Source organism: Malaclemys terrapin, chromosome 11 (assembly GCF_027887155.1).
Source record: "Malaclemys terrapin pileata isolate rMalTer1 chromosome 11, rMalTer1.hap1, whole genome shotgun sequence".
In the NCBI taxonomy this organism is placed as follows: Eukaryota; Metazoa; Chordata; order Testudines; family Emydidae; genus Malaclemys; species Malaclemys terrapin.
The window spans coordinates 47,050,948-47,072,775 of record NC_071515.1 but is presented as its reverse complement, the minus strand read 5'-3'; the positions used below and the strand labels follow the sequence as shown (position 1 = coordinate 47,072,775).

The following is a 21,828-nucleotide window of genomic DNA, read 5'->3' as shown; positions in this document are numbered from 1 at the left end:
GTGAGTTATTACTTATTCCAGCTTTGTGTGCACCATTTTATCACACCACAGACAATATTCTGAGGAAGAAAATACACTGCAATGTATTTTACTTTAGTCCAGAGGGCTTAGCTCACTATTACAGGGAAAAAAGTAGTAATGAAAGGGACTTTCATTTCATGTTATTGCTGCTGTATTCCCCTTTACTTATTTTAATTTAAGATTTTAACATTTAAAAACCTCACACTGTTAGTAAAATGTCCCTGAACACAGTATTCCTGCTGACTAATAAATTTGACTAATAAATTCCTGCTGAATTATAGTTTGGAAAAGGCTCTCCGGTGTCACTACAAACATCCATCTGCTGGCTGCATAGCTCCCAAGAGGGTATATTTCCTCCAGAGCTGTAAGCTCATTTGAAGAGGCATAGTGGAAATCTCATTTTTTACCACCTAGGGCCACTTCAATATTAAGCCAGAATTTTCTGAGGCATTCCCTTAAGCTGTAAGTACTGTATCCCCTGTAGCAGCACTTGTACAGTGATAGTCACAACAAACTGATGTCTTTAACAGAGTGAACATCTACTTTGGCTTTAATTCCATGTATCTGGTAGAAAACAAAAGTGTGGCAAGACTCACATTGACTTTAATGGTACAGGCTCAAGATTTGGCCTGTGTGGACTGTACTTACACAAATATCCTGCAGATTAATGGTCTGCCTCTAACAAACATCTATGGAATTTAGTAAATGCTAGACTAGAGCTTCATGTCTCCCTGGGAAGGAGTCGGTGATAACACTGGTGAGAAGGGATCTATTTATATAGCGTTATACAATGTGACTGACCCAACCACAAAATACACCCAATATTTTCAGGTGTTTGATTTTTATTGTCAGAATTATGAAATTCCAAAAGGTAAATTACTCAGAATATTTATTAAATCCTCTTAACAGTTATCACACTTCTGACTGTAAGGAGTTAGAAACGTTTTGCATAGTGTATGTAACTTTTAAATGTAACTTTATAATTTATAACTCATTCAGATATACAGTTTAGTATTGGTGACGTGCACAGTCTTCCCTTCTATTGAGAAAGAGGCGCCCTGTATCACCCTGGGTATTGTAATCACAAAGCTAATGGGCCGTATCACACTGTCTGGCCAATCTGTGATCAGCACTGGACTTCAGGGGGCAGGAAGCTTCTGCCCCAGTGTGTTCACAGGAAATAGTAACTGGAAATAGACACATGTGCATTATTACATAAAAACCATGTATTTCCTTGCAATAATGTACCTGATACATTGTCATGCATCAGCTTTATTATGCTACTTTAATCCAGTATTAATGTATGTGTTCTATTTATTTTGTTCAATAATATTTTGAACTAAGTTTTGAACCCACTTACTCTGCATTCAGGGTGTGATACAAAGCTCATTGAAGCCTGTTGAAAAATTCAAGTGACTTTGGATCAGGGCGTCCATTTCTAAGTTTCTTTGTATGCTGTTGCTTTATTTTATGTTCCTTGTTCGTGGGTTGTTGTTTTTTTCATTGTTTGTTTCATTTTTAATAATATGATTTAATTTAAAGTAAAACCAAGGAGGTCTACAAAGAAAATATGTCTCTATATGTTAAATGCAGGTGTGGGGTCACATCAGGGGTGAAAGTAACTTAAAGGACTTACCAGTACTCCGGAGTCCTGAGCAGGGGGCGGGGTCTTAACTGGAAGAGGCGGGGCCTTTAAAATCCCCTGGCCCTTTAAATCAAGATTTAAAGGGCCGGGGCTCCAGCTGCAGTAGTGGTGGCTGTGAGTCCCAGGCCCTTTAAATCACCCCCAGAGCTACCAGCTGCAGAGGTGGCTGGGAGCCCCAGGACTAGGGGGTGATTTAAAGGGCCTGGGGCTCCAGCTTCCGCTACTGCAGCAGAGCTCCGGGCCCTTTAAATGGCTGATGGGGCCCCAGGGGCTCCCATCTACTGCTGCTACTGGCCTTGTTCGCAATTTAAAGGGCCCGGGAGGCTGGCTGCTGACGGGAGCCCCAGGCCTTTAAATAGCCAGCTTGGGGAAGCCGGTCTGGTCCGGCATGGCGTACCAGCTCTTGCTGGTACACCGTACCATACCGTACCAGCTTACTTTCACCTCTGGGTCACATGTATAGTACTTCAGTGGAAATCTACTTTGTGCTTTGCAGTATAGAGAGCTGAAGTTTTCATCTGCAGAACATAAAGTACTTTATAAACCTGGGTGAAAATTCTTATCCCTATTCAATGGATAGGGAAACAGGCACAGAGAAGGTTAATGACTTGTCTAAGTGCATACTATGGTTCAGTGGCAGAGTCAAGATTTGAATATAGATCTAGTGACTCCCACCCTACGCTTAGTCTACCAGTCCACAGCTGCCCATGAAATGTTTAACACTAAGGGGGCACAGCATTTTTTGCAGCTGTTATTGCTAGTTTTGTACTGTAGGTTTTAAGTGTGCTTGTCTGAAGAATGCTGCAAGGCAAGATTTTTTTTCCTTTTTCCTGCAAAGTACCGTACATTCTCTTTAAGACTCTGCTGAGGAGCAAGCCTCCCACAGCTGCTTCAGATGCTTAAGACTTAATTTTGATTTTAAATTGCGTGTTTGGAGCATTGTCCTCCCACGCTGCCTCTGCCACATTTCCTGTGTTCAAATACAAACTTTAAAATGAAAATGAAACTTTAAGAGCAGCTGTGGAGGAGGGGGAAAGTGGCAGATGCAGTGCGACATGTCCTGGGGATCATGCAAAACCCTGACATTTGTCCTGCGGGTTTGTCAGGACAATTACAAAAGAGAGAGAGGAAACCCAGCACAGTTAGAGTATGAGGAATGCATGACTCTAGAGCCCAGAGCCATGAATAATAGGTCATCTCTATGCAGGAAACTTCAGAGATATGGGCTTAATAGCACTGGCACATACTCAATAGCAAGTCAGTGCTCTTAATGAAATCTGGAGTACATCAATAGAATAAAAAGAAAATTGTGTTACTGTGTATAATCAGTTACATGTGTCACCACAATGTTATGTACTATATATGCACATGTACTTCACTGTGAAATATGCTCCTGTAGTACTGATAACTATTGATCTATATTCAGCTCCATAACAAGAATTCACTGAATTAAATTGAACTAAAATTATATTAAAAAGTAGAGCATCATTTTAATATACTAATGCCATAAGCGTAATAAAGAGTTTGAATTTCGTAAGTAAATACGAAAAAATACTTCTTTATCTTTTCAGATGTAGTTGTGTGGAGCCACATAATCCTAGCAATAAGACCTTGCAATATTGGAATGACCACAATATCTCTGCATCGGACATACCTTGGGGAAACCTAACAGTGTCAGTAAGTGAAGTATTGAAACCTAATAAATCCATGAACATGAATGTAATATTTTCTGCTATAGTCATATTAATAAATTACATTGCTCCAGCTATGATTGTATTGTTTAAATATGGCACATACAGTACTTTGCTGAACAAAGGTTAATGTAAATTTTCTATCATTAATATTTTTAGAAATCTTTTGCTAGATTATTATATAATCTTTATTAGTACTGTGATACAGCAGGGCCAGAGGGCAGCAGCTGAGTGATAGACAGGAGGTATATAAGCCCCAGGATGATTAAGGCCTTATTCCCTGTGGACTGAGGAGAGGTTACTACAGGGTAATTAGAGCACCTAAAGCCAGTTAAGGCCCCGGAAGGGAGCTGGCTGGAGAGGTCACCTGGAGAGGTGCTGCTGTGCCCTGGAGGTGGGGTCTTGCCTGAGCCCTGCCATGACCCCGCTGCCTTCTCCCCTCCAGCAGGGAGAGGGGCTGCTCCAGCGCAGCAGGGGCTGCCTGTGGGGCTGGGCCAGCCTCTCCTCCCTGAGGAGGAGGGATGGAGAGCTGACTGTAGTTTGCAAGAATACTGTTATTGACCAGAGGATCAGAGTACCAGGGGAAGCAAAACCCTGCCCAAGCAGAGCAGGGGGACTCCCCAGGCACAGAGGACTGAGAGAAACCCTGCCCAAGGGGAAAGAGGGTAAGAAGTCCATGAAGCTAAAGGGGCTGGGACCCAGAGTAGGGGGCTGACCCGGGTCCCTTCCCCGCTCCCCTTCTCTCCCACAAGAGAGCAATAGCAGAGCCATCAACACCCAAGAATAGGGGCAAGGGGCAACGCCCTGACCCACCACACTAAGGAAAAACATGGGACCCACCACAATAGTGTCGGCCATTTGCCATAGTACATATTAAAGCAAGAATGTGCATCATTGTGCACTGCTTTAAAAAGTTTGTTTACATACTAACAGAGAAGTATGACTGAGATTGTCTAAACACATCAAATGACGACAATGAATTTGACCTAAATTCTACCAGATGGCAAAACCAAAGCTGCCTTGTCTAGAAAGAATCTATAAGCTTTATTTTCCCTAAAATACTCTTCCAGCTGTTCAGGCTATACTGATGGGGGAAAGAGAACATTTGTTAACATCCCAGTTAGTTGCTAAAGGTCTGTTTTACCCATTCCTTTAATGTCAGCTATGTAGTGTGTTACTATTAGAGTTGTATAAACATTTCCTTGACATAAAAGAAATCAAGCCACCATTCTACAGCACCTAGTGCAAAATGTATTATTCTTGAAAGGGCTTGTTTCACACACACAAAATATTTGTTCCTGAACTATATATTTTTCTGGATAGGGTTGGAGCCAGGGAACCTTACACTTATTATTTTCCTTTCCCTCAGCTGCTTTTGAAGCTTGCTTGTAAATGGCATATTTGAACATAGGCTCTTTTTTTTTCTTGCAATATTTTCTTCTTTGTAAATGGTCATTTCATTACAAAACCAATGACAATTCAGTCTAGAAAGAGAGAAAGCTGGGACAGGCTCATGAGACTCACAAGACCAGGCTTGTTTGATTTCTTCAGTAGGCAGAGTCGTCATCATAGACATGTAGTCTTTCATCTTCATGAATTTCTTTTCAGAAAATTAGGCTGGGGGAAAGCTTTCAAAAGCAAAACTCAGATTTGCCTTGGTTTAATCAACTAAAGTCTATAAATGTTAATTCAGTTGATACTGTATTCTTTCTACAGCATAGATTTTCAACCCGGAAGTTGTCCCCCAATCCAAGGGAGTGACACAAAGATCTAAATAGGGTCATAACCACCTTCTCTTTCTTTATGGATTGATGGGAGTATGTGTAGGGGTTGTCCCTGAAACTTTTTTGTGTTGTAAAATGTGGACACAATATGGAAAAAGTTAAGAACCACAGTTCTAAGGGATCCTAGCGATTTCAGCAAAGACCTGATAGCGAGAGATCTCAGAATAACAAGAGAAGGTGTCTGCTGTCACAGTGTTTCTCAGAGTATATTTGTATCTTAGATATAAAATAATTAATTCAATTTTAACAATAAATGTTACTAAGCCCTAACGTGTTATATTAAGCAGCTGAAAAACTGCACACAATGAAGGATTCAGGAATATATAACTCAGCTTCCCGTCAAAGGTTTATGGTCAATAATCTAGTTTAAATTGGGAGCAGTATGATTGAACAGATTTTCCAATATCCCCCATGCCTGTCAAATAAATATCCTGATTTCCTGACAATTATATATTTATTCATCATTTGAAATTTCTTCATGTCATTTGCAACCCCTCCCTGGTGCCAAAATATGCCAGTGATAGCCCACAGTGATTTGTTCTGGTCACACACAGACAGCACTGTATTTTCCACATATTAACTCTTGTTAGTGTTCCTGGTGGTAGGCCTCATAAGTGTACTGCTTAGCAAGGACACAGGAGTCAAGTTTATCAGAAGAGCAAAGAAAATACATTTTATTAACTGCACAAACACTTGGCTGAGTCTTAGTCTGCTCAGATTTTTGCAAATCTCTAGTTTGCACTGGGCCCGCTTAGAGTCTTGATACAGGCATTAGTATAGTCAGTTAGTAAATTGATATATATTCTTACAGGATGAAATTCACCCTTGTGCATAGGCCATCATAAAGAGACCATGTGCCTTGGTTTAACCAGGGCAGTTGTACTTTTTCATCTGGTGTCCCAAAGTCCTGAGAGCTTCTTTTAGGATGCATTAAATGTTCTGTTTTTTCATTTCATCAATCAAAGTTTTCTGGTTTTTAATACCTCCTGATTGTTTGTCCCAGATGTATTGCTATACTGATATATATGTTTTGCACTCCCTTGTCTCACTCTCATCCCATACTAGGGTGTATTTCATGCCAATCATTTCAAAACCAAAGCTTGTCATAAATTGTCCAGCCATGGTACTGCAATATGAATTTGATGAGTCAGTGACTCCATGTAATTGATGAAAAAATTCTGCTCTGGCAGCATATAATGGGAAGGAATAGGTAGCTAGTGGTTGTTATAGCCTCACTTCTCCTTCTCTCTGTGGTGACCAGAACCATAAAGAGGAGGAAAGTGTGGGACAGATAGTCCATGGGGGATGGGGCAGAGCTTTGCCTTTCTTTCTTTCTTTCTTTCTTTCTTTCTTTCTTTCTTTCTTTCTTTCTTTCTTTCTTTCTTTCTTTCTTACATAAATAGAACAGGTCAAAGAAGAGTGCCAAATTGTAGAGCACCTGAGAATTCTATGATTCTAATAAATGTTGCCACAAAAGTGCCCCAATTTGTTATTTTGACAGTATGGTCAGTTACTTTTTCGCCACATAAGTCTTCTCCCATAGTCAGGGTATTGGAGAATGGACCCCTCAATTCAGGTTACTCTGTTTCTTATATTCTTTTACTTAGTGAGTGAGCAGTGGGATTCCATGTTCTATAGTTCACATCTTCATAGATTTCCCACATTTCTGTGTTCATTGTTTAGGAAGCTGAACACATCTGTATTTATGGCTGTCTGACAATCATTTTTTAGATTTCTACTAGAGGTGTATCTGAAATGTAAGGTTCACATGTGAGCTTTAGGTTGCAGCAAACCTGTATGCTATCTTTTTAAAATAAATTGGTTAAAATTTGACAAATTGTGACACGTCAGACTTTGAAGTGAAACTGTTGTCTGAAATAAATATTAATGTTTTGTTTGGTGTATTCCCCGAATTTTATCAGATCTTTTTTAGAAACAATCTCAGCTTTTCCTAAGCAAAGAAAATTTTGTGAAGTGTGCTGCCCCCTTCTGGTAAATACATTTGTTAGTTCCATTCTGGGATAATATGTAGGTCTGAGTAGTTTTCCTTCAAATTATTAAGTTAAAACAAACAACTAAAGCTTGGAAATGCAACAAGAGTAGCCCGTATCAGAGTATTTTCTTTCCTTTCTCAGCAGCCATGTGAAAAGTAAACATTAAAAAAAAAATACAACCAAACTGTTTAAAAACAAATACAGGTTTGTTTCAAAGCATGGGAGAAGATTTATTTATCCAAACCAATTTGCCCATCCTTAATTGATATCACATAGTGATTATGTCATTAAATATCTCTAGGAAAAACTGTTAATCGTTGCTAAGTTTTGTTAGTGCTCTATGGCACAATGTCTGAGTGTATGAGATGTTCTTCATTCTGAGATGGACAATTCTCATTTTCTAGCTTTCTTTTTTTCTTCATAGCATTACAGATGAAAAGTACAGTTTGTCCATACAATTCAGATATAAAGATTTGGGGTTTTAAATGAAAGAATATCTTAAAAATTTAAAAATAGTTTACTATTGACAATATATTATATGATCTAATCTGTCATTTATTTAAGGGAGTAACTAATCACAGGAAAAAAATATATAACAGCATTTACTAGGGCATTTTTCAAAACAATCCTGCTTTGTTCTTCCTGTTAGGAATGTGGGACGTTTCATGGGGAGTACGTTGGGCGAGCCTGTGGACATCATGGCCCTTACGTTCCAGATGTTCTCTTCTGGTCAGTCATCCTGTTCTTTTCTACAGTAACACTATCATCCACACTGAAGCAGTTCAAGACTAGCCGATATTTTCCAACAAAGGTACCTGGAATATACCTTTTTAATGCAAAAGTTTGTGTAAATCTTGTGGAAGTATAAATCTCCACTGTTGCAGACCCAGTTTCTTGCTGCCCTCTATAATTTTTTGCTGGTGAAGTGCTGTAAGTTGTTGGAGTTTTGTAGAGAAATTGTTTAGTTATCTGTTTTTGTTATTTTTTCTGTTTCCATCTTGATGTTTAAAACAGAAAGTACTTCACAGCAAAATCTGACAAACAGAAATATCTTAAATCAGCCTTTAACACTGAAGAGTGACTCAGTAGGGGGTTTGGTCCTAAAGGTTAAAAACTCAGCTCTCTTCAGAAAAAGGAATAATGCTAAAAAATAGCTTGATGTTCTAAAGACAACACTACTCTCACTGCAAATTGTTCTTCCTTTAGCGTGCTCTGTTTACAAGTGATGTGTCCTTCTGCAATCCTGTTCATATTCCTTAAATATTTCCCACCCTGTGCATGTTATACGCTGTACCAAAGCTACTTATCTCCCACCAATCTAGATTTCTAGGAAGAGTTGCATTGTCTCCTGAGGCTGCTGCAGTACTCCTGGCAAGAGTGCAGTGCATGCTCCCCTTTGAACCAGCTTCTCTGGTTGGTGAGGAGGAAGGATGGAGTTATCACCATCCCCCACTTCAGTGGTGGCACTGTCCTCATGCACACTCATGGGAGTGTAAGGACTGCCAATGTGCCTGACCACAATGTGAATGAACAAGAATGGGTCCTTGTGCTCTTTCTCTATGTTGTGAAATTGAAACAGCACATGGGTGAGCACAATCTCTCCCGTAAGGAAAGTATTCCCTTAAGCCAGTGGTTCTCAACCCGGGGTACATGTACCCCTAGGGATACGCAGATGTCTTCCAGGGGATACATCAACTCATTTAGAGATTTGCCTAATTTTACAACAGGCTACAAAAAAAGCACTAGCGAAGTCAGTACAAACTAAAATTTCATACAGACAATGACTTGTTTGTACTGCTCTAAATACTATACACTGAAATGTAAGTATAATAGTTATATTCCAATTGATTTATTTTATAATTATATGATAAAAATGAGGAAGCAAGCAATTTATCAGTAAGAGTGTGCTGTGACACTTCTGTATTTTTATGTCTGATTTTTGTAAGCAAGTGGTTTTTAAGTGAGGTGAAACTTGAGAGGGTAGGCAAGACAAATCAGACTCCTGAAAGTAGCCTGGAAAGGTTGAGAGCCACTGTCTTAAGCCATAAAAGGAATTAAGTTGCAGCTCTTGTATTTGCTTTCTCAAATCCCATGTGGATATTTTTGGTATTTCCCTGCTGGAAATGACATTTGGCTCAATATTTTTAGGTACGATCTATAGTCAGTGACTTCGCTGTCTTTCTCACTATTATGTCCATGGTTTTAATTGACTACGCCCTGGGGATTCCGTCTCCAAAGCTTCAGGTTCCAAATGCATTCAAGGTAATTCATTAATAAACTGTACTGTTGTATTGCATCACTAAAATACTTTGCTACATAGTAGATTAAGTAGATATTTGATAACAAGTGAATAATAATTCTTCTCTGAATGTGTGTGTGTGTGTGTGTGTGTGTGTGTCTATAGTTCCTAAAACAACAGGGCCTTGATCCAACTTGTGGTCCCCTTGGCTCTACCATAATACATATAAATAATAATAAACTCTTTACAGTGCAATCTTTATTATCCAAATCTCATTAATCTGAAATTCCCTGTTATCTTCACAAAAGTGAAGTTTGGCTATTTGATCCTTAGGAGCAAAGGTAGGTTGGTCTAACTAAAGAGTCTTAGCCAATTCTCTCCACCCTATTTTCCTTCTCACCCTTGCCCTTGTCTCTCATCAGGCTCCCCCGTGCTCCTTTATATTGGGGGACTCAGCCAGCAGACTGTGAAGTTTGCAGTCACATGTTTCTCAGATCATCCAAATCCTAGATTATATGGTTTGGGCGTCCCCCTGAGACCTTGGATCATTATCATTTTACTGAATGCAATAAAGTCTGTGATATCCCAGTTAACATATAACTGTTAAAGACTTAAAGAAATGCTGTGTTTATATTTACCTGCTCTTTCTGGTACTATTTTACAGTATGATGTTTAGTATATTCTGTGATATTATACAGCGCGATAGTAATTCTTTATAGAAGCATCTCTAAATGAAACCTATCATTTCCTAAGTAGTGCTTGTTTGTGTAATTGCAAAGTCAGAGCATTTAATAATCACTAGAATTCTGAATTGGCCATACATTACCTTATGTTTTTGTAGCCCACCAGAGATGATCGTGGCTGGTTTGTCTCTCCTCTGGGGCCTAATCCTTGGTGGACCATTTTAGCTGCCATAATTCCAGCTCTGCTTTGTACTATCCTTATCTTTATGGACCAGCAGATTACAGCTGTTATTATCAACAGAAAAGAACACAAGCTAAAGGTATATGTTTATAGAACACAGTCAAAAGGTCATATGTTTACTTTACCTTCCTACTTTGCTTTATGTAATGTACTTTCAACACTGCTCAATAACAGTTAACTTACTATGCATTATTTAGCAGTCTTTTTCAATACATTTTAAAAAATGGAGCAAGTATGTTAATTTTGTGTATGTAATTTGTATTCTTTGTCAGCGATTCTCCTTTTACACACGTCTTTAAAAGTGTTCTTAGAGCATACCCCTCAAGTCAGCGAAGCACTTAAGCAGGTGTCATTTAACTTTAAGCAGCTGTTTAAGACCCATTGACTTCAAAGAACTTCAATATATGCTTTAAGTTAAGCACTTGCCAAAGTGCTTTACTTAATCTAAACAGTCATGTCTAATATCTCTTGAAATCCAGACATCATCTGCTGGTGGGCTTAATTTTGAGAATCTATTAAGGGGACATGGTATTTTCTTATCACTTTGTTCCTTCTCTGCCTCTCTATCTCTTTTGAATTTCCCCATAAGTGCTTTCTTCCCTTCCCTTCCTTCTTGGAGGAGGGAGAAGTGTAAAAACTGAACTTTAGAGGGAAAATGGGATCTTAAAACAACATAGAACAACTTCCTGCTGGAAGTCAACAGATGGAGAGGGGAGAAAGGGGCATCACCTCTCTGAAAAGCTGCTGGGCAAAATCCAACAGCAGGCTTCTGTACTTGTATATGCAGCAAATTTAGGCCTCTTTTGACATACTTTTAATAAACAACAATCCAATCCCAGATCACTTTAGCAAATGTATTGGCATCCTTCACTTTGCACTGCCTCTTCTTTGATGATTGTGACATTTGATATGTTCTTTTTTTGCCCTTTTTGTCAGCCTGACTCTTCATGTCAATCCATAGCATTGCATGTGGTTAACTTGACAGATGCAGGAAATTGCTGCCAAGCTTTGGAATGTGTTTTTTCAGCACTGGCATCTGGGAGTCAGATGGCTCTCCTGGCTGCCCTCTTGTCTTGCTGCATATTAGTTTTACTGGGGTCTGGTATAGCATCACCTGTTGCTATGCTTTCTTGTCCTCCCATATGTCAGTTTCCTTGGATCCCGGGAAAAACTCCCTGATTCTGTATGTATTAGTGCATACATTCCTCCAAAATGTGTCAGAAGGTAAAATAGGCGTCTCTGTTAGGATTTAGATTTAAACTCCTTCGTTGAGTGCATGTGTGCATATAACTAATCTTTGTTAATACATCTCTGTGTTTAGCTAGACATGTCTTAGATGTAAGACTAGTGAGATAGTGAAGGGAGTTTTTTCTTTGATTTACTTTATATAAAGTTGTGTCCCATGGTAAACAAAATAAATGAATAAAAATGGCATTTTCATGTTTGGTATGTGACTTACATTTCAGAAACCCAAACACTTCTTATTTTATAACTAAAACTCATCTTCAGAAAGAAATTGTCTGCTTCCAAATCATTTTTTTCCCTCTTTTTTATATTTCCTGAATAGAAATTCTGAATAGAGTGTGCCTTACAGTTTCTTTTTTTAGTCTCTGTAGCAAACCTTTCCAAGTTCGTTTGGAAATGGTTTAGTGACTTTTTTTTTGTATCATAAGCCATCTGCATGAGTTTACAGGTAAGATTCTGGTTCAACACATTCATGTTATTTGCTTGAACTTTACTGCTTCATCAGAACAGGAAGTTGGACGTGTTGCCATATTGGAAAATACTGTATGTGATTTACCCCATGTGACTTTTCTCACTAACAGTTTGAACTTTAAGTGCACAGGTGAACCACAGTCTCAGGGAGTATGTCTACACAGCAGCTAGTGGTGTAATTTCCATCACAGTAGATGTTTTCTTTTGATTCACGAGAGCTCACTAAACATAGCAGTGTAGCTGTGGTGGTGCGGGTAGCCAGCCAAATACAGTCCTGTCTGAGACCCTAGATATATATTCAGGCAGCTAACCCAAGCCTCTTTGGCTACATTGCTATTCTTATAACACTATGTCGATCATATCTAGTATGTATACATCTACGCTAGTTGGGAATTATGCCTCCAGCTGTAGTCTGAATATACTCACAGAGCTCCTGGGTTTTCAGAAAGAGGGAGGAAAAAAGTCCAGCTTTGACAAAAAGTTCATTTATATGGAAAAACTTTATGCAAAGCAATGTTCATTCTCACATACAAGTTGAACATAAACCAAGGTTGATTTTGAATGCATTTGAGGTTTGAATCAAATGTTTTACATACCTCTGCTCGGTAGCACAGAAATGTTATAACTTGACTTATCTGATTGTCTAACACAGTCAACCTTTAACGATGGTATTTCTTTCATACTGATTGTTCCTACCAATGGGATTGTATTTCTTAAGAATGTAATGGGGGAAACTGAAAAAGCACAGTACCTGATTTATTTTTTTAACCAACCTTCTTAATTTATAGAAGACTATTTTTACAATGGACAAAAGTAGAAACACAGATTGAAATCTCCAGAAAAAAATCACAAGCAAACCTCAGTTTAGCATGATAACGATACTACTGAGAACTTATTAACTTGATGTGACATTAATATAAAGGATTTTAAAACATACAAAAAGGTGCATGTACTTTTATAGACACTGACGATTTAAATTAGTTTTGTAGCTGCTAATTTAACAGTATCTGTGATATATTGTGGAGGGAAGAATCCCTTTGTGTTTCAACCTTCTGTATGACCATGTCTGTTTGCTCTCCTCTATTAATTTTTTTTTTAAAAGTGAATTCATTGCATGTGAATGATACCATATTGGCAGCCCTGGTAATTGGCATCCACTGTTATCAACAGATCAGGTCCAGGTAAAACAGCAGTGACACATCTTTGCCCATATTTGCTCACCAGCATGTCTGAAACTGGCTATGGAAGGACCACCTCTATGGATGGGTTCTCCTGGTATCTCTCATGACACCACCAGAAAAGAAGCCAAATGATACCAGTTTTGGTAGTAGATTTGCGATATGGACTCTTGGCTGCTGGGGATTAGACTAAGACCACCAACTCATTTCACATAAATTACCAAACTATCACCATCATAGCCACCTTTCTCCCACTGCTGACATCAGCTTGGGTAAAACATGGAGGACTGCTATTTTCTGTTAGGCATTTGAGTTTTTGAAATTGTTTCTAATAGTTAATTAGGTATGTCTGCTGCTAGAGCTTTCCTTAATCCAGATGTCATTTTACATCTTGTTATTGTTGCTGTTTCTTTTAACAGAAAGGGTGTGGATACCATCTCGATTTGTTGATGGTGGCACTCATGCTTGGAGTGTGCTCTATTATGGGATTACCATGGTTTGTTGCTGCCACCGTCCTTTCTATTTCCCATGTGAATAGCTTGAAACTGGAATCGGAGTGCTCTGCTCCAGGAGAGCAGCCCAAATTTCTTGGAATACGGGAACAAAGAGTTACAGGGCTCATGATCTTTGTCCTAATGGGCTCATCTGTCTTTTTGACAAGTGTTCTTAAGGTAATACATTTTCAAAAATAAAGAAAAAGTGAATAGTACTGTACTGTACATAGAATTTCAATTCTAATTATGCTTTTTATCGATTAGGAACACTGCCAACCAATATCCTATATTGCAATAATAGCTCTGTGTATGACAACAATCAATGTATTCTAACACTCACATAATAAAATAGGTAGGGGCATTTCATATTTTTAACCAAAAAGGATTAGAGTGAAATCCTGGCCTCACTGAAGTCAGTGGGAGTTCTGTTACTGACTTCAGTGGGCCCAGGGTTTCACTCTTAGTCTAGCCTTGGATTAATGGCAAATTTTCATCTAAAAACCAAAGTCTGGTTAAATTACACCAGCAACCGAATTTGTTCAGTATTTGGATAACTTAACAACATTGTGTGATCGATCTGTGGGTTAAAAAAGGGGGTTTCCAATAAGCATTCTACAGTTGATGTCTTTGAAATAACCAGCTAAGCTTTCTCACATTCTCTGCAGGTTCCAAGTCAAAGCAAATAACTAGGGGTCTAGTCTCACCTTACGTGTACATGATTCTTAATAATATCAGTAAACCTTGTAGGCAAAATCCTTGTCCTAATGAAATTAATGGGAATTTTGCCATAGATTTCATAGAGATCAGGATTTAACCTTATGTATGGTTATCATGAAGGGAATAGATTGTTTAATCCTTATATTTTTTTGTATTTTTTTTGTATTTTTTTTGTAATTCTGATTTAAATATAATGTTAAGCATGTTTCACAAAAAAGTGCGTTGTGTGCATTGCATTTAAAATAGGTGCTTAAATATGGAAAGATTTCCCTGCCCACATACTTTGTACCAAAAAGAGTCTGCACATTTTAACTAGATAGACTCACAAAATCATTGGGAAACCGTCGTGCACTGTACTTACAACACTGTGCAAACAGCACAGACAATTTCCCTTAGCAGTATTATTTATTTTGTTTTATTTACAGTATGAAAAAAGTGTAATCTTAGATGCTTTTTCTGAGAATGTTGGTTGCAATGTTCAGGTCATATTCTGAACAATATTTTACCGGAAAGCTATCTGATTATTTTATGTATGTACTCTTACACTTTTATTTTCCGCGCATTTGTATTAATTTTTGAGAACAGCGAGTAAAGTACAGTGTGGTAACTAACTGTTAAAGCAAAATGCATCTTTGAAGCCAGATTATGCTCTTTATTTACACAGTTGTAAACCCAGAGTAACTCTACTAATTTTAAGGGAGTTATTCTGAATTTATTCTGGTTTGATTAATTCAGGAATATGGCTCTTTGAATTAAAATATCTTTATACATGAACTGATATTCATTATGTTCTTCTTTTCTTCCTTTTTTTTCTCCTCACCTGTGCAGTTTATTCCTATGCCAGTACTCTATGGGGTATTTCTTTACATGGGTGCTTCATCTCTAAAGGGAATTCAGGTAAAATGGAGTACAAGAAAAGCACACATATGTTTCTCTGTTAGTTATTGTGTTTACTTTTAAAATAGATTGTCATTTTTTCTTTTACTCCCTATTTACTTTCATATAGAAACTTAAAGGGACACTGTCAAGTTTCTTTTCCTGGAAGTGACTAATTTGAAAAATAAAATGGATTTTTCTCTTTAAATAGTATACATGGAAATTAAAAACTGATAATGATTCTTCTGCTCCTCTGTTGATTATTTAAAGAGACTTTTGGGTGGGCCTCAGAGCAACGCACTGTTGCACAGGCTCATTCCTCTTCCCTCTGTACACAGGCCTGCCTACTGCCTCTTCCATTTCAACATTGCTGCTACTATTAATGGTAAACATTCACTTGAGTTTCATCTACACAAGTAGACCAATCCTTTGTTTAGCTGCTCTACAGCTGGTTTAGCCAGACTCTTGAGGATTCCCCTCCCACATGTAAGGGATATCTCAGATAGGGAAGAGCAACTGTAGCAACTCCTACAGTGGACATGACTTGGGGAAAGGGAATGCTCTAGTGATTCCCCACTGCTTGAATGGCCCTGGAGGCAGTTGGCAGCTGGAACACCATTGGCAACAATCTACACATTGGGCCTAGGCCAGCACAGAGCTTGCCAAGGATGGTGGGAGTACCAACAGCTCCTTAACATCCCACTCTTCTGAGCTGTGCCAATCACTCCACAGCTGCAGCTCAGGATCTGGCACTAGGACTATTTCTCATGTACTGATGTAAAGTGAAATGACGTAGTAAAAACACGTATGCCCAGCCTACATGAACTCCCCCAAATTGGCTAGTGCCGGTAGAGCTGCACTGGTGTGTGAAAAGTGCTGAGATGGATGCACCCTTGCAAAGCCTGAGGAAGGGGCATGCACCATCAACAAAACGATGAAGTAGGCTATGCACAAAGTGCTGTCAAATGCACAGAGAAAACAAAATGAAAGAGAAAGAAGCAAACATTTTTATTTAATCTCCTTCAATTCTAGATATTTTAGGGGTTACTTGTCACAAAATGTGGAAATATGATTACAAGTTGACAGTGTCCCATTTATTTTAAATTTGGTTTATTATTGGTGGGGCTGGTTATGTTATCTTTTATTAAGGTTGCCTGACACTTCACATTATAAGACCCTGTTTTCAGTTGCTTATAAATTTCTTAGAATTTAGTAGCTAAAATCTATGCTTTATATTTCTTCTAGCTTTTTGATAGAATAAAGTTATTTTGGATGCCTGCAAAGCATCAACCAGATTTTATTTATCTGAGGCATGTTCCTCTTCGAAAAGTCCATCTCTTCACCATAATTCAGCTGAGCTGTCTTGTACTCCTGTGGGTTATAAAGGTTTCAAGAGCTGCCATTGTCTTTCCAATGATGGTATGAAAAATGTTATTTTATTTTCTCAAAAAGATAACTTATTTCTCCTAACTTATAAATAATTGCTAGAAAACATGAATTGTGTACAGGTATATTCAAAATATAGGTAAGGATAGTTTCACATTGCATGATCTAAGTGAAATTCTATATAAACCTTGCAGTTTGGATCAAATCTCATTTACTTTATACATTTGAATAACCCTACTGTCTAGTCTCATGAGAAAGGTGAGTAGGATTTGGTCCTTTATGAGACAATTTGACACTTAAAAAAAAATTCTACTTGATTATTTTACATAAAGAACATCCATTCAATAAGGGTGTTTAGTGCCTGGAGAGACTTTGTTGTTAACAGTTTTATGTCTTGTTGAAGTAAATAACTCAATTGATTCTGTTACTGAAATCAATTCTCCTTAGTTATATCACTGACTTAAAAAAAGATTCGTATTTCATGCTGCTTTAGAGGATAACAATAAAGATTAATTGGCCCAGAATATACTGCACCCTAAAAAAAAATTCCCAAGCCCTGAAAAATGCATTAGCCCTTCCAAAATAAAGAATAAAATTCCAGCTTCCCTCTTGGATGATCCACCAACCAAATATATGCAAGCAAAGCAGAGTAGACAGTATAACATCCATATGTATGCTTGTGCCATGCATGTCTCCTGACTACAAATTTAAACACCGACACTTTTGAAAGTGTCCCTTTAAAAGCATATTTACCATTTTTTATTTGCCTACGATACCCTGACCATTGAAATAAATGTCTTGACCAGGTTTTAGCTTTGGTGTTTGTCAGAAAACTCATGGATTTATTTTTTACCAAACGGGAGCTAAGCTGGTTGGATGATTTGATGCCTGAGAGCAAGAAAAAGAAACTGGAAGATGCAGAAAAAGAGGTAGGTCGGGGTTGCATTGTTCACTTCCTAATTCTTCTTTATCAGTATTTCCATTGAATTATTTACCCCAAATCTTAGAGCTGAGTCATCATCCATGTGACATGTAGACTTAACAGTGTCAGTCCTTTGACTTTGATTATATCACATTTTAAAGTTACAAATCTAAGCCCCATTCCTGCAAATAGATGCACTACTGCAGACCTGTATGCTAGCATAATATCATACTGAGGTCAAAGAGATTCTGTGTGGGTGGAAGGAATCCTAGTGGTACATCTAATTATGAAGTAGAGAGGGGTATGGTCTAGTGATTTGAACACAGGCCTAGGAGTCAGAAACCCCTGAGTTCTAATCCTGGAAATTAGTTTTCTTCAGTGCCCTTGGACAATTCACTTAGGCCTGGATTTGTAAAGGTTATTTAGACATTGCTGTGCTCAGCATTACAACACTGACTGATTTAGAAGGCTAAATCTAATTTTCAAATGTGATTTAGGAACTCAGGAGCCTAAACCCCTTTGGCTCACAATTGGATTTTGGCGCTGAGTGCCTAAATCCCTTTTACAGTGGTATGTAGGCTCCTAACTCAGTTGAACACATCAACTCCTAAATATTTTAAAAATCTGGGCCTTAGCCTCTCTACTTCAGTTTAACCATCTGTAGCATGGGGATAAAATTTACTGTCCTGTCTCACTGATGCATAGTGAAAATTAATGTTTATGAAATAATTTGAAAACTAAAGATGCTATATAAGTGATAAATATATTAATTATTAATATTTACTATTTGCAATATATGTCCAAAGTTATCAGAATGAAATTTAAAATACACTGCTTGTTCCACTTCACACTGTAACTGATATATCAATGCAAACAAGAGATTTGAGTCCACATCTGTTGTCTTTTTGAGTCAAACTAATTATAAGTAATCAAGGTACCTTTTTTCACATTTTCGGTTGTTGGAAAGGAACCCTTTCCATATCATCCCCATGTTTTGCTTATGTGTCGCTTTCTTTCACATTCCAGATAGCATAGCATCAGACAACAAAACTAGAAAAATCTTTTTTTTTTTTTTTTTTTTTTTGCTGCTGCTGCTTTATTTCAGTCACTGTCTATTTCGAGAGGTTATTTTTACATGTTTTGGCATTTCTAAATATTTGGAGCTATCATTAAAACTGTTTAACTGTCAAAAACTTATGAAGCTGTGAAGCCTGGAAATGACAAAATTAACTAGTAATAAAACTTCTGACATGTATTCTAAAGAATTAATTGGAGAGTTGCTATCACACAGATTTTAAAAATAGAAATATTCTACCCACAAGAGTATAAATAAAGTTGACAAGATCTAAAAACTTGTTTGACTGGATCAAAATTTCATAATTTACGTTGCTTTACATTTCTAGGGCAATTTTTTCCCACTGCTTAGCAGTTTTCTTTTGTATATTATTCATCTCTTCCAATACACACTTCGGAGGCCACTTCAGAGTTAACTACTTAAGTCATTTTGAGTAAGACCCGAATGGACAAAATACACTTTTCTCATTATAAAAATTAAAATGGTGACTTTTTTAACAGGTCTAGTTGTAAAATGGGTGGGAGACAAACTCAATTTTGGCAAGACTTAAATTTCCTCACTGAGGGAAATGATACTGGCCATTATAGCTAGTGCCAAATTAACAGTGTGGGCTCGGAATGTGGGCCATATGACCAGGGTGCTGTCACAGTGCCTGCCACCCGGTGGTAGCCCTAACGTTGTTGCTATTGGTCAATCTCAATCCTCCTAATAAATGCGGGGATTAGCTAGTAGAGTGACACCCATACAAGGCAAATGGAGCGAGCCTCTTCCTACTCTGCCACCTCTTACTCCCCAGTATGGAAATAACACTCTGACCCTTTTCCTTTGGGTTATTGGTTACATAGGGCTTTAATTTCTTGTGATTCAGTCTTTATGGAGTTGTGTGTGCTGTGCTGCGTTAGCGCAGGCTGTTATGATTGCATCCATTGGTCAGTGTAGGCACACCTAACTTTGAAGCATTTGCCTGCGTTCATGTTGAGCAGACGCTATTATTTCCATGGTTCAGTTGAGTGGTTTGTTTTGTTGGATTGCGATGTTAGACGGTTGGCCATGGGAGCATGGGTTAGGTGCCCCTCACTGGGGATAGAATTAATGAGGTGCATATAGACTCTCCTGCACCCACATTTTCCTGTAAATTAGGTATCTACCCACCTTTAGTGCAGAGGGTTTTGGATTTGCAGAGAACCTGGCACTCTTGCGGAAAACACTGAAGTTTCCTCATGTAATAGGTTGCATAGGGCTGTGGCCCTTAATTGGGCCCTGGGATGTGTGCTGGCCTGCCTGAGGCCTTGGAATAATGTGGGCTCTGTAGAACATTGAGTTTAAGTGGGGTATACTTGAGGGTATATATTAAGCCTGGGGTATATTTGAGGAATGCTCTGGATTTGAACTCAGAAAAGGAATAAAGCCTGTAGCTGCTTGAAGTGGCTCTTGTCCTCTCACTGTCAACAGGACATGTTGCTTTTAGGAGTTATGTTTTTCTGGAGTTAAAGGTTTCATGAACTTGCAATATTTGACCAATGGATTTGAATGTACATCCCCATTCTCCTTAGCCCTGGTATTCCCAGGTGCCTTTTTGTGTTCCACTGAAAATTAATTTTGGGGCCCTGGCTCATTCACTTTACAGTAAAGTTGTGCATGTAGTCATAAATCTGGGATTACCTGATTCTTGCTTGCTCAACAGTGCGGCCTAAATGTCTGCTCTTACATAGTATTTGAAATCTGATATATACATTCTTTGCTGAATATTTATTAGTAACTTCGCTCTCTTTTTGTTACAAAGGAAACTTTTATGTTTCCACTTAATGATAAAAATACCATTAAGTGGAAAATTGTCCTTTAAATACATTATTTTTAGCTTCAGATGTTTGAAACATAAAAAATAATTGGAACTGTATCCTCTGTTTTAAAGAACTTTAGTAAATATTTAATATTACAGAAAAGAAAGGTTATAACAGATATAACCATGTTCAGAACATCATTTTGTCTCTTGCATCTAAATGTCTTCCTCCTAGGAAGAACAAAGTATGTTAGCAATGGAAGAGGAGGGCACTGTTCAATTACCACTTGAAGGTCATTACAGGTAAAATATACTTTTGATTAACTTGGAGCTGATGTAAGCAAACATGAGAAAAGGACTAAACAATTGTATAAAATCCTGTCATGCCACAATACTGTGACAATTCTTAATCTTGGCACAGAGTGAAATCTGTCCTATCAAAAAGAAATATGCATGTGTGTTAACAGAGCACAAATATGCATCCGAAAGCTCATGCTTCAGGCTTTTGTGTCCTAGGTCCCACCTCCCTAGCCTTGGGACCTGATCCTGCAGCCTTTATTCACCGTGAAAAAAGTACAGCAGTGGAAGTTTTGCCTGTGAAAAGACTGCAGGATCAGCCCACTAATGGTGAATATCTGGGCTGGCTCTTGGTACACCTACTGCAGGACTAGGGTGCGGAGCAGGGTGGGAAGGCCCCAGAGCTCAGGCTGCAGCCCTGCAGCCAAACCCTGTGAACCTGTGTCAGCTGCAGGTTTCTAATTGCACTGTAGACATACCCTAAGAGGCCACAGACACAATCAAGGCACTAGTCTTGCAAACTGGTGCAGTTCATCAAAAACTTTGGAACCACTTTTTTTTTTTTGTATACCGAGCCTTGATCTGCATACACATAAAGTCATAAATGATGTACAATATTTAGTTTTGTGCTATCACAGACTGAGGCCCTTAATGATTTAAAAAAATAAATATATGAAAGGTTAAGTCCATGGTCCTACAGTTCCTCAGAAGCAGTCCTAGTAAAGTTAGGGACATAAGGGTTCAGGAGTCTCCTGTTACTGATTTTTTTAATACCTCTTTTTTTTTTAATAGAAAGGATATTCATTTTGAAATCATTAAAAAAAAATCTTTAAATTACTCCAGCTTTGCAATGGTTTTAAAACACTGCAGCTTACACTTGGAGTTGGTTAGTATAGTCTAGAACAGTGTTGCTCAATCTTTTTGATACTAGGGACTGGCTGGCTGCCTTCCTCAGCTGTGTCAGGGAGATCTCAGGGACCGTCACCAGTCACCTTCACCACAGACCGGTCACTGAGAAACATTGGTTTAGTGAATTGATCAGGGTGCTAGGAACCAGGAGTTCTTCCGTTTTAGTCCATTGATATGTTC

General features: G+C 38.3%; 1 protein-coding gene across 1 annotated transcript in view; it reads left to right on the top strand.

Moving 5' to 3' along the window:
* Nucleotides 1-21,828, top strand: part of SLC4A10 (solute carrier family 4 member 10) — a 199,810-nt gene that overhangs the window by 170,876 nt on the left and 7,106 nt on the right. The window contains exons 15-23 of the mRNA XM_054044808.1: nt 3,238-3,343; nt 7,785-7,946; nt 9,284-9,397; nt 10,216-10,377; nt 13,612-13,863; nt 15,232-15,300; nt 16,525-16,698; nt 17,472-17,594; nt 20,678-20,745. Coding sequence (XP_053900783.1) covers nt 3,238-3,343; nt 7,785-7,946; nt 9,284-9,397; nt 10,216-10,377; nt 13,612-13,863; nt 15,232-15,300; nt 16,525-16,698; nt 17,472-17,594; nt 20,678-20,745 — 1,230 coding nt within the window. The remainder of the gene's footprint in view (nt 1-3,237; nt 3,344-7,784; nt 7,947-9,283; nt 9,398-10,215; nt 10,378-13,611; nt 13,864-15,231; nt 15,301-16,524; nt 16,699-17,471; nt 17,595-20,677; nt 20,746-21,828) is intronic.